Here is a 13,621-nt window from a genome sequence, read left to right on the forward strand (position 1 = left end):
ACCCACCCACCCTCCCAATATATTAGAGTAAAAGTTTACTCCATGTCATAGCAGAAGTTTTCAAAGGAATAATATGAAAGAAAAAATGTACAAGGTAACTGTTCTTAGACAACTACAGATTCCGTTTGTTAACTATTGTTCTCGTGAATTCCTAAGGAGCAACCTATTCCGGCGTACAAAACTTTTCTGATGACAAATATCAGTTGTGATTTTAACAGTAAAATAAATCAGGAGCGCACAATATGGACATCAAACTTACACAGTAAGGTGGTAGAACAAATATCCTAAAGTCCTGACACTGCAAAATACTGACCAAAATAAACCGCAAAATCCTGATCAAAATAAACAAACAAACAAACAAAAAAGGCACAAAAATTGTCTCTTCAGTAAGAGAAAAGACATTTCACTTTTTGTGAAAGAGAAGAGGTTTCACCATCCCTGCCAGAATCTTGGGTAGCTGGGCAGCAATCACTTCTGACATCATTTCCGGGAATTCGACACTCAGTGCCCGGGACTGGAGAAATGTGTTCAGACAGAACAGATGGAGTTGTTTCACTATCTGGTTTTAATGAAATACAAACATGTGAGAATTTAGACTACTAATAATACATTTATCTAAACATGCCCGATGATTATTTTAAATATCTCACTCAATCAATGCCATTTTACATATGTCTATCACCCATAAAATCATACTGTGCATAGTCTTGCGTTGCAAGCCAAAAGGTCTTTTCACTTCAGCAGTCACGACCATATCTAAATGACCACTTCAGTGTATAAAAAATGGGGTAACACGCTAACCCCACTGTAAAATATCCCCAGCTTCATTCAATGAACAGGACAGACAGTCCTCATTTAATATTTTTTTTATCCTCATTGTGAAAGATGTGGTCCCATGACTTATTCACTGCACACTACTCAACCCTGCTCTGAAAAGAGAATTATTAAATTCCTCGTGAGCTTTTCTATAGTGCTCACCATTATAATATCTGAATACTTCACTAATGTCAATTTAGCTTCACAAAACCCCTGCAAGGTAAGAATGTGATATTGTTCCCCAGTTTACGGAACTGAGGCACAGAGATTAAGGCCAGAAGTGCCCACTAATTTTGAGTTCCCCTTTTGCATGACCCAGAACCGGATTTTCCAAATGCTACAACGCAGCATTGCAGAGTGCTTCATGTGTTCAATGCACATACTGAACGTCAGTTGCAGCTGTGAGTGCTCAGCACTTCTACAAATCAGATCCCAAGGTATCAAGTTTGGCAGGCAGAAAATGAGGAACACACAATTAGTGACCACCTGTGTAAAGTCTGGCTTAAGCGACTTGCCCAGCATCACAAAGAAACTGTAACAAATGCAGGAACATACTCCAGTTCTCCAGGACATCATTCAACTGTCTTAATGGTAAAACCACCCTTTCTTTACCTGCAAACCCCTGCCTCTCTCATTGCACACCTTCAAACTACTGCTGTGTGAATAATAGAATTTTTGGTTCTCTGGCATTTCCGATATAATAATTTCAGGTTGAAATGTTTTGTTTAGAGTTTGAGCATTTTGAACGTTTTTAACATAAAATTAAAAACAATTTCTAAATGAAAAGTCATTTCTAATGAAAAAAATCTAAACCTTTCTTTTAAAAAATGCCTAAACAAAATGTTTCTATTTTACTGGATTTTTGTAGGTTCTTTTCAACCAGAATAATTCAGCAAAATCTATTTGAGTTCACGAAAAGTTTTGATGTCAGCAAATCTGCATTTTCACCAAAAAAAGTTTTGAGCTAATGATTTCGCTCAGCTCCACTTCCAACTTCTGCAGCAAATAAGGCAGGCAACAACCTCCTTTCCTACACAATCCTAATTCATTCCGAGAGCAGATCCATCCTGTGCATTGAATGAGGCAGGCATCCTGTGGAAAACATAGAATGTGACCTATAAAAAATATCAAGGGAATTAGTTAGGGAAGTGGACAGGACTGAAGAACTCAAGGATTTGAATGTGGAGGAGGCTTTGAATTACTTTAAGTCAAAGTTGCAGAAGCTGTCTGAAGCCTGCATCTCAAACAAGGGGGAAAAGTTTGTAGGGAATGGTTGAGGATTAAGCTGGATGACCCAGCATCTCAAACAAGTGATTAAGAGAAAGCAGAAAACCTACAAGGAATGGAATACGGGAGGGATCAGCAAAGAAAACTACTTCTTGGAGGTCAGAAAGTGTAGGGATAAAGTGAGAATTGCCAAAAGCCAAGCAGAGTTGGACCTTGCAAAGGAAATTAAAATCAATAGTAAAAGATTCTATAGCCATATAAATAAGAAGTAAATAAGGAAAGAAGTGGGACTACTAAATATTGAGGCTGTGGGGTGGAGATTAAGATTATTTAGGCATGGCCCAACATCTAAACCAGGGATTGGCAACCTTCAGGCATGCGGCCCATCAGGGAAATCCGCTGGCGGGTCGGGCCGGTTTGTTTACCTGCAGCATCCGCAGGTTCGGCTGATTGCAGCTCCCATTGGCTGCGGTTCATCATTCCAGGCCAATGGGGGCTGCGGGAAGTGGCGCAGGTCCACCAGTGGATTTCCCTGATGGGCTGCATGCCAAAGGTTGCCAATCCCCGATCTAAACAAATACTTTGCTTCAGTTTTTAATGAGGCTAATGAAAAGCCTGGGGTAGTGGCAGGATGGCTAATGGCAAAGAGGATACGGAGGTAGAAATGACCACATCCGAGGTGGAAGTCGAACTCAAACAGCTTAATGGAACTAAATCGGGGGGAGGGGAGGGGATGTTGCGGATAATCTCCATCCAAGAATATTAAAGGAACTGGCACATGAAATTGCAAACCCAACAGCAAGGATTTTTAATGCTTCTGGAAACTCGGGGGGTCATACCATATGACTAGAGAATTGCTAATATAGTTCCTATTTTTAAGAAACGGGAGGAAAGTGATCCAGGAAACTACAGGCCTGTTAGTTTGATCTCAATTGTATGCAAGGTCTTGGAACAAATTTTGAAAGAGAAAGTAGTTTAGGACACAGAGGTGAATGGAAATTGGGATAAAATACAACATGGTTTTACAAAAGGTAGATCATGCCAGACCAACCTGATTTCCTTCTTTAAATGATAAATGATTTTTTAGATAAAGGAAACCCAGTAGATCTCATCTACCTGGATTTCAGTAAGGCACTTGATACAGTTCCACCTGGGAAATTATTAGTTGCATTGGAGAAGATGGGGATCAATATGAGAACTGAAAGATTTTTCAGGAATTGATTAAAGGGGTGATTACAATGAGTCATACTGAAAGTGAACAGAAAGGCGGGAGGGAGGTTGCAAGTGGAGTTCTTCAGGGATTGGTCTTGGGATCAATTTTTATTTAACTTTTTTATTATTGACCTTGGCATAAAAAGTGAGATTGTGCTAATAATATGTACGGGTGACACACAGTTGGGAGGTATTGCCAATACGGAGGAGGACTCAAATATTATACAAGAAGATCTGGATGACCTTGTAAACTGGAGTAATAGAACTGGGATGAAATTTAGTAGTGCAAAGTGCAAGGTCATGCATTTAGGGACTAACAATAAGAATTTTTGCTATAAACTGGAGATTTATCAGTTGGAAGTGACGAAGGAGGAGAATGACCAATACACCCAGGTCTATCACAGGATGATTATGAGCCATCAATGTGATGCAGCCGTGTAAAAGGCTAATTCAGTCCTAGGATGCATCAGACGAGGTATTTCCAGTAGAGACAGGGAAGTGTTAGTACCATTATACAAGGCACTGGTAAGACCCCATCTGGAATACTGTGTGCAACTTTGGACTCCCTTGCTTAAGAAAGATGAATTCAAACTGGAACAGGTGCAGAGAAGGATTACTACGATGAGCAGAGGAATGGAAAACCTACCTTACAAGAGGAGACTCAAAAAGCTTGGCTAGCTTAGCCTAACCAAAAGAAGGCTGAGGGGAGATACGATTGCTCTCTATGAATACATCAGAGGGATAAATACCAGGGAGGGAGAAGAGTTATTTAAGTTAAGTGCCAATGTGGACACAAGAACAAATGGATATAAACTGGCCACCAATAAGCGTAGGCTCAAAATTAGGTTAAGGTTTCTAACCATCAGAGGAGTGAAGTTCTGGAACAGCTTTCCAAGGGGAGCAGTGGGGACAAAAAACCTAACTGGCTTCAAGACTGAGCTTGATAAGTTTATGGAGGGGACGGTATGATGGGACTGCCTACAATAGCATGTGGCCCGTCAGTGACTGCCAGTAGCAAAAATCCCCAGTGGCTGGAGATGGGACACGAAATGGGAAAGGCTCTGGGTTACTACAGAGAATTCTTTCCCAGCTATCTGTGTAGAAGGTCTTGCCCACATGCTCAGAGTCTAACTGATCACCATAGTTAGGGTCAAGAAGGAATTTTCTCCCAGGTCAGATTGGCAGAGACCCTGTGGGTTTTTCATGTTCCTCTGCAGCATGGGACATGTGTCGCTTACAGCTTTAAACTATTGTAAATGGTGAATTATATGTAACTTGAAGTCTTTAAACCATGACTTGAGGGCTTCAGTAATTCAGCCAGAGGCTAGGGGTCTATTTCAGGAGTGGGTGAGGTTCGGTGGCCTGCAATGTGTGGGAGGTCAGACTAGATGATCATGATGGTCCCTTCTGACCTTAAAATCGATGAATCTATGAGCCTATGTGCATAATAGCACAGGCAACTGTAATTCTGATATTTCCTAACTTTTGTATGCTTGACTTTCTGAGCTTAATAAAGTTCGTTTAATGTGTTTTTTGTGTGTGTAATTTCCTAGGTTTTAAAAACAGCAATTGAAAATACAGAAACTCCATCCTGGGGCATCACATTAACACCAACATGGTTCATTTTTCATGGTTGGAATGTTTAGATCCACAGCACAGACCTCTGCCACTTGAGCTAAGTGACAGCAGTAATAGGTTGTTATCCTATATGTGATCAAGCACGAGGCTCTCCATTCCAGGCTCGCAAGGGGAGCGTACTCTAGTGGGTACCGACTTTTCTGCCACTTTCCATAAGCTTTGCCATTGCTTCTCCGTCCCCTCCAGCCTGTCTGAATCCCAGTCTCCCACTCCTCCCCGTCTCTCCCTTTCCTCATACTCAGTCCCAGCGTTCTTGCCTAGTCAGCCTCAGGTCTCCCTCTTGGCTGCTCATCTGATTTGTCTGTCCCCTTCCCCTCCACAGGTTCCCAGTCTCAATCTTCCTCCCCAGGCTCCTCATTCAATCTCAGTCATTCCAATCACGCTCTCCCTGGCTCTTTATCCCAGTCTCTTTGCCAAGCCACTCCCAGTTCTCCCCCCTGAAACTCCTTGTCAATTGTTTCCCCTGCCCCCAGACCTCTATCCCCCTTCCACTGCAGCTAGTCCCCATCTCCTTGTCCTGCCAATTCCAACAGTCTCCCAGCTCCTCGGATCATAGTTGCCCCCCATCATTCAACTGTTTCCCACTCCCCGATGTCCCTCTTGTTTCCCTCACTGGCTCCCACTCCCAGTCTCCTTGCTTCTCCCAACCTCAGTCTCCTTGTCCAACTAGTCCCAGCCTCCCACTGCACCCTTCCCTTTCTCAGTCCCAGCCTGCCCTCTCCCTGGAGACTCCCAAGGAGCTTGAGAGGTGGAGACTGGAGCTGAAGGCTGCCAGGGGAGGAAGAAGAAAACTGTGACGAAGAGTTGGGTTTGGAGGAAGACTGGGAGCTGGGGGTAGGAAATGTGGGTCAGGATGAGAACTGGTTTAGGCAAGGAGCTGGGGTTGGGACTAAAAGAGGTAATGAGACTGGGAACAAGGAACTACAAGGTAGGGAAAATTGGGAATGACTGGGAAAGCAGATGGGGACTGGGGACTTTCTGGGTGAGGAGAGTGGGACTGGCAGCTAGGAGAGGGGAAGAGACAGGACTGGAACAGGGAGAGGTTGGAGGAGAAGAAGGGGTGAAACTTGGGGGAAATGGGCAGAAGAATCTGTAACCACTAGACACACTCCCCTCCAGAGACTGGACGGGAACCCAAGATTCCCGAGTCTCATCATTTCTCTGCTGTCAGCAAATATCTGTGAAACCCACTGGCAACATGTGTGTGTCCCATCCTCCTTTAGTGTTGGTCCACAGAGAATGACAACCTACTAATGCTTTTAGTTAGTCACTTTGCTCAAGTGGCAGAGGTCTCTGAAGTGGGTATAAAAATTCCAACGCTACTGATGAACCACATTGATGTCAATAATATCACAACAGAATTTCTGTTTTTTTTTCATTTGGCTTTTTAAAAACTTAGGAAATTACACACAAAAATCCATGTTAAAAGAACATTGTTAAGGTTGCAAAGTCAAAGACTGAAAAATTAGAAAATAGAATAATTAAGGCAGAGGTCCTGTAGAAAAAATTGTATGTGATCATGTAATTAAAGACTGCATTGTAATACATATGCACAATGAGGCCAAATTAAGGTTGCTCTCACAAGCAACCTTAATTCTGGCATTTCCTATTGTTTGAGTATGCCTTTGAAACCTTTATAATATTCTTTTTACGGGTTTTTTTTGGTCTGTAATGTATAGAAATACACGTACCACAGCTCTGAACTAATTTTAAGAGAAATATAAAAAATGAACTGGCATTTTAAATATATGTTTCCCATACAATTAAATCCTCTATAAATAAAAATGTGAACATCTGGTTAATTTTGCATTGATTTTTGCCCTGACGATGTGGCCAGCTTTGCCTGGACACCACAAACATCCCAATATATGTATATATTTTTTAAATTGACTTTAAGGAATGGTTCTTGTTTCTGGCATAAACCTGTGGCCTCTAAACCGCCCCCTCCCCCCCGAGAAACAAACTTACATCATGCATGGAGTCCATAAGTTTTGTAAGCTGATAGAAACGTTGTGAGCTGGCCACAACTCCTTTCTGCCGCAAACCAATTGCCTTGACCAATTCTCGAATATAACTTGCTCTCATCTCATCAAACTGGCTTTGACTTCTCAGACCTTCCAAAGGAACTAAAGAGAAAAGAATAATCTTGATTGTTGCACTATATTATGAAGACAACAACGGAGGAAGAATTTATATGGTATATATACTGTAATGTTTGTTTAATTATTTTATCTTGGACTATAGACTTTTTCCTGTTAGTCAGTGAAGTGCAGAAATGGTGATCTGACACAGGCAGGTGGATACATAAGTCAGAATCAGTCACTTACGTTGGTTTCTGGTATCCTGGCATTGGGCCACTGATATGGAAAATCTGCCAGAGGTGGTGGTGAAAGTGATGCAAAATGACTGAAATCCTCCCTCTGCAATAAAGTCATTTGTGACTAGAGATGCAGGGGCATGGACAGGGCAACAAGGAGATGCACTGATTACCATATCCCCGGAGATGTCTCAGGAAGGTGTAATACAAAAGCATTATTCAGTATTTTGCAGGAGACAACTATGCAAAATAAAAAAAGAGCAAACATTCCCCATAGGGCAACGGTTTAAATCTTTCCATCTTCCTAACATTCAATGAAAATTATAAGCCAAAACATCAGCTATTTCTGAATTTCAGAAGTACAGGTTTTGAAAGATCTGTTGCATTTAGGCATGTTTTCTTTGACTGTAAACAAGTATATCTCATGATTTCATCCTGGAAAGAGAATAGAGAGTTGAATATTATAAAAAAGAGGCCAAATTCATCCCTGATGCAACTCCATTAAAGCAACTGGAGTTACACTAGGGATGAATTTTGTCCAATGGTTAACTCTAGCTGAATGTTTGTTTCTTAGATTACTATTTTTCAAATCATTTTAAGATTCATATCGTCTAAATTTAATCTTTGATGTTTACATCTTAATGGTGTGACTGGAATGTGGTGGAGGACAGCTCACACTTTTGTGAGAGATGGCTCAGATGACCCAACAGATCTTTTCCATCTCTTACTTGTATGCTGCCTTTGTTTAGCTAGACAGACTTTTCAGCAAAGCTGTGTTAACAGGGCAGAAGCAGACTGGAAACCAATATACTCTGTTCAACAGGGGGGGAAAAAGCTTTCTAAAAATGGAAATTTAGCTTTTTTGCAGAAAAATGCTGAATATAAAGTTGTAGAAAGACAACCATATAGAGGCTGTCATTTTCACTCCTGCAACTGTTTCCGGCAATACTAATGTAGACTGCCCTCTGGATTCTAAACATCTATTAAACATATACAGTATTCTGTTGCTGAGGAAAGGCCTTTTAAGAAAAGTCTACGCTTATGCAAACACTAGTCAAGTTGAACACAGATGTCACAAGCAACAGTACATGAGGGAATAAGCCTTCAATTAATATTTTTCTTGGCACTTGGAGGAACCAAGCAACATACTACAGGAGTCTATCCTGTCACCCCTATGGTTCAGTGTCGGTCCCAGGCTCCTGGAGAGCCAAGTCTCAAAAATACTTTCCGTAAGAGTTCTGAAAATAGTTTTTGTCCTACGTTAGCAGCTAAATCATTTTCAGCACTGGATCAGGGAATTCATTACTGACAAATGAGGTCAGCAACAGATTGCTTTCTTAGTATAGATAGGCAGAGAACTTCACCCAGATGCTCACCTACCTGGAAAGTGGAAGACCAATGAGCAAACTGGAACCTGGAAAGGTGCTTTGTAGCTGGGATCAGATTAGAGGTGGTGGGCCAAATTTAGTTCTGAACAGACAGCTGAAGTCAGTGGAGCTGCCCGGTCTTACACCTGGGGTAAATTTGCCCATCTTTGTCCAGGAATAATTTGAATAATCATTAATATTAGTAACCTGACAAGGTATGAAAGCCATGTCCATTCCTCCAAAGAGCAAAACATTGACTTCACAGGAGCAGGACGTGGCCCCTACGTCAACAAACCTGACACTGTACGAAAGGATTTTTTCTTTGTATTTGTCATTTAGTGATACATTTTTCAGCTTTGCACGGGGCTTTATCTGTGTGTTGTCACTGAAGTCATTCAGAGTGGCATGGCTGAAACCCTGCACAATTGCTCTGAAAATGTCCAGCTTAATGTGGCTATCTGTCAAATTGTATTCAACATGTATCTCATTGATTTTATTCTGTGCACAACAAAAAAAAGCAGTATTTTAGTGCTTGGGGCCTGAGACATTTTTGCTGAAAGGGACTTTTTCTTGTTTTTCAGGGCATACAGCCCTACTATAATTTTCATGATAAATAACACTGTGTGAAACTTTGCAACATTTCATTGTTGTTTTTTAATATTTGAGGTACAGAACAAAAAAAATGCTAAGAAGACAAAAACATCCATTTTCTACTTACTTGTATTGAGCAGTAATAATGATTTCATACAGAGGAACTCCTCTTGACTAACTTGTAGTTTAACAAATTCCTGTGGGATCTGCCACATGGATAGGCACAATGAATAAAACGACGATTCTTTCATCCTCTGTCTTACACCCCAAAAAGGTAAAAATAAAAAAGACTCAGCCACTAATTCTTTGTAGTACCTACTTTGCTGTTAGATTAATTACTACATTCTTGAAATTAAGGAGAGATATATGAAGTAAAACAATTTTCTGAAATTTTTGTGTATCTATTAGTTTTCACACACATAAAAAAATCGTAACTTGACATTCGATTGGAAGTTTAAAGGTAAATTAATTCTCCTCAAGTGGTGTCATTGGTTAGACAGGCATCTTAGAGACTGACAGGAGCTGAATGTCAGGTGAATAATAATCATGATTTTTTTACATTAAAGAAACCCAACAATTTTTAAAATTTAAATCAGATTTTTAAATTTAAATGTTGCTAGTCCTTTACTTTCTTCTCATTTATAATCGTACATTGCTAAAGTAAATGTTTTCCAAGCACTTCTTTAATTAGCATTCTAATTGTTAGTGGAATTTCAGATTTTTTTAGATAGTATTTTTTCTACTAAGAACTTGCACATTTAAATGGTTATCTAGGTGGCAGAAGACCCATTAATATCTGTACTGTGAGGACAAGAGAAAATGGCAAACACAAAATTAACAAACAAAGAGCCTGTGCTATACTTGGAACCAATAACATCTTCTTATATATTGAACTTCCACAAGTCAAATGATGTTAATGATGTTCCTAAGTCACTTAGGCCCAGATCTTCAAAGGTATTTAAGCTCCTAACTTCTGTTGATTTCTACGGAAGTTAGGAGCCTAAACACTAAACAAATTTTTGAGCCTAAACTAAATGCTTTTGAAAACAAATATGGGCATTTTAACAAATTTTGGCCCATTGCGTAAAAAAGTTGACAATAACTTTGTTAATGGATTGAAAGTCTAAATAACTTTTAATTACTAACAGGGACACAATTTTTTTGAAGTGACAAAGATTCTATAAAGAGAACATTTTAAAATAGATGTTAGCTCCTGACGCTGCCTTTTCTGAGAAGTCCCATTAAAGTCAATGGAGCTAAAAATGTCAGTAAAGTTAAATAACTGCAGAGATGTTTTCAGGAATAGGGCCTTCATTTTCAATCGTTTTGTTTTTTACTTACAGAAGTTTACAAAATATCAGTTAAGCTATATTCCCAGTAGTAGCATTTTAAAAAGCCCAGCATTGGTTAGCTCATTATACACTGAATAGAAAGGTGCAGTAGCACCGGTTAGTTTTACAACGCCTCAACCTGATTTAAATCAATGAGTTAAAAAAAAAACATGGGTGAAATTTTGGTTCTACTGAAGTCAACAGGATTTTTAATATTGACTTCAATGGAGACAGAATTTCACCCCAAGTGTTTTAAATCATGATTCCAGTCTGGCTGGAAGCATTATAATCAACAAAATGTTTAAAGTTGGCATGACAAAAAACTTTTTCTCAGTGCATGTAGATCAACATTTTATTGTTTTAAGTGAGAAATACTTCAAATCTGTTCAGAATCTGAAGCGCTGAACCCTTTTTTAAATAAGTTAAATATATCAGGTTTCAGAGTAGCAGCCGTCTTAGTCTGTATCAGCAAAAAGAACGAGGAGTACTAGTGGCATCTTAGACACTAACAAATTTATTTGAGCATAAGCTTTTGTGGGCTAAAACCCATTTCATCGGGTGCGTGCAGTGGAAAATACAGTAGGAAGATATCTACACAGAGAACATGAAAAAATGGGTGTTGCCATATCCACTATAACGAGAGTGATCAGTTACGGTGAGTTATTATCAGCAGGAGAAAAAAAAAATCTTCTGTAGTGATAATCAGGATGGCCCTTTCCAACAGTTGACAAGAAGGTGTGAGTAACAATAGGGGGAAAATATAAACATGGGGAAATAGTTTTACTTTGTGTAATGACCCATCCACTCCCAGTCTTTATTCAAGCTTAATTTAATGGTGTCCAGTTTGCAAATTAATTCCAATTCAGCAGTTTCTCGTTGGAGTCTGGTTTTGAAGTTTTTTTTGTTGTAGTATTGCCACTTTTAGGTCTGTAAAGATGCCACTAGTACTCCTCATTCTTTTCGTTAAATAAATCATTTATTGTTTATTGGGAAATTATGCTACTCAGTTGCTCCCGTTGAAGCTGTTCTACATAAATATTAGGTCATTGGAGCAGGGGGACTGGAACCTGGCTTTCCCACCTCCTAGGTGAGTGCCCTAATCACTGGGAGAAAATGTATAGGTGGGGGAGGCTCCACCTTGCCCGCCTCTGGCATGTTTTCCAAGAAGGGGCTTGGGCACCTAAATTAAGGAGAGACTTGATGGCCAAGAATCCCAAGCAGAGATATGCAGCTCCCTCCAATCTGGCCATACGAATCCCTTTGAGGGGCGGGGCCACAATCCTTTCCTTGACATCTCCTTCTGGTTAGCTTAGGTAGCTCCCCACTCAGCAAGGTGGCTTTTGTGGGACCCATTCATAGGCACCTAATTTGCCCCATGCCTTGTACAGGGAGCCTAAGTGCCTAACTTAGAACTGTGGATTCCACTGGATGACAAGGTGCCTAAAAGACACGCATTACAACTCCTAAGTTCCTTAGGGGATCTCACCCTTAGACATATTTTTAAGTATTAGAAGGTGTAGCTAAATATCTACAGTGCTTTTAAAAACAACCTGGGATTTAATCTGGAAATTAACAGCTCTTGCCTCATTTTCAGGTTTGAGGCTGGTGTTGCTGTATGCTGATATGGCAGGTGGTATCCATCTGCACTAGGACTGAATTATGGATAAACCAAGTCTAAGTGGCAGCTTGGTTTTAAAATACCTGTTAGACAACGGTATAGATAAAGACCAGAGATAGCTTTTAATTTAATAAAAGTTATTTCCAGAGTATTTTCCGCTATACATAACATCTTTGATGTGCTTTATTATTCCAAATTATTCAACTTTTCTAATTTTCTAATTCAATTCTAATTCTTTTCAATTTTCTAATTCCTAGTGTTTGCTATAAATACATAGAGTGAAATCATGGCTCCACTGAAATCAATGAGTTTTGCCACTGACTTCAGTGGGGCCAGAATTTCACCCTCAGATCCCAACGTATGACCTCTGTGATTGTGTGGCATTCCACTGATTTCATGGGTACTCTACATGGGCATGAGGATCTGTGCACTGGGATCCTGAAATAGGACTGGGAACCTAGTTCTTAGTTTTATGTTAAGCTGAATCATAAACCTATTTGTTTAATTTTCATCTTGCCTTGTAAAGGCTTCTTTTTTGAATTTCAAGGACAAATTATTAAGGAGGGAGGAAAAAGTATACCATGATTGCCTATGAAATACTCCTAAGTATTTCATGCTACAACAATATGGGATATTAACCCTTTGCCCTGAAATCTACATTCAAACTAATTCAGGTTTAATATCGTGATAACATAATTCTTTTTTTAACTTTCCCTCAGATAAACAAAACCACCATCAAAACTGTTTTGCTTTTGGGTCTACAGATGGCCATGTCAATGGAATACGTTGGACTTTTATGCAATTTTTACTGAGGATACTGATCTTTGATATTATCAGAGCTTTCTCCTTTGATCTTAATTTTAACACTGTTTAATGAAACAACAAAACAGAAACATTGGGCAAAATCCTGGCCCCAATCAAGTTAATAGCAAAATTTCAATTGACTTCAGTGGGGTCAGGACTTCATCTATTATATTAGTAAATAGCAGTAACTGTCTACTTACTCATTTAGTATCAGATCAGGTGCAAAGTATAGCATCTGACCACTGACATGCTTATATGACCTCCATCCCATTGCAAACACCATTAGACTCATCCAAGAATACTGGATAAGGGTTATCTGATCATCGATATGTAAATTCCGGAATCCTGAAAATCACATGAAGAATTAAAAGAATTCAAATACTACTCTATAAAACATTTCACAAAGTAAGAAATTTATATTTGTCACGTGTTCTTGATGTATCAGACAAGCTATCCATTATTTTTAGATAAATTTAAATATGTAGTATTTTTGGTATCTATCTATACAGTCTCCTGTCATACCTTGTGTATGTCTTAAATAAGATCTGAGTACTAACAATATCAGACAGAATCCTATGAAACATCCACTAAAAATAAGACTACTACAACAAAAACTGGCATTAACTTTAATTTTTGAACTCCTTTTAGTTCACGCAATGGGACTTTATATTTTTCTTTTATATTTTTCTTTAAGAGCCTC

The 13,621-nt window shown here is 39.4% G+C and overlaps 1 protein-coding gene across 2 annotated transcripts in view; it reads right to left on the bottom strand.

Moving 5' to 3' along the window:
• Positions 1-403: 403 nt before the first annotated feature.
• PGR (progesterone receptor) overlaps positions 404-13,621 on the bottom strand; it is a 52,507-nt gene continuing 39,289 nt past the window's right edge. For both annotated transcript variants that reach the window (XM_077805619.1, XM_077805610.1), the window contains 4 exons: positions 13,122-13,266; positions 9,296-9,426; positions 6,862-7,019; positions 404-559 (listed from right to left, as the gene is read on the bottom strand). In XM_077805619.1, coding sequence (XP_077661745.1) covers positions 404-559; positions 6,862-7,019; positions 9,296-9,426; positions 13,122-13,266 — 590 coding nt within the window. The remainder of the gene's footprint in view (positions 560-6,861; positions 7,020-9,295; positions 9,427-13,121; positions 13,267-13,621) is intronic.

The sequence above is a fragment of the Eretmochelys imbricata genome, chromosome 1 (genome assembly GCF_965152235.1).
Source record: "Eretmochelys imbricata isolate rEreImb1 chromosome 1, rEreImb1.hap1, whole genome shotgun sequence".
In the NCBI taxonomy this organism is placed as follows: Eukaryota; Metazoa; Chordata; order Testudines; family Cheloniidae; genus Eretmochelys; species Eretmochelys imbricata.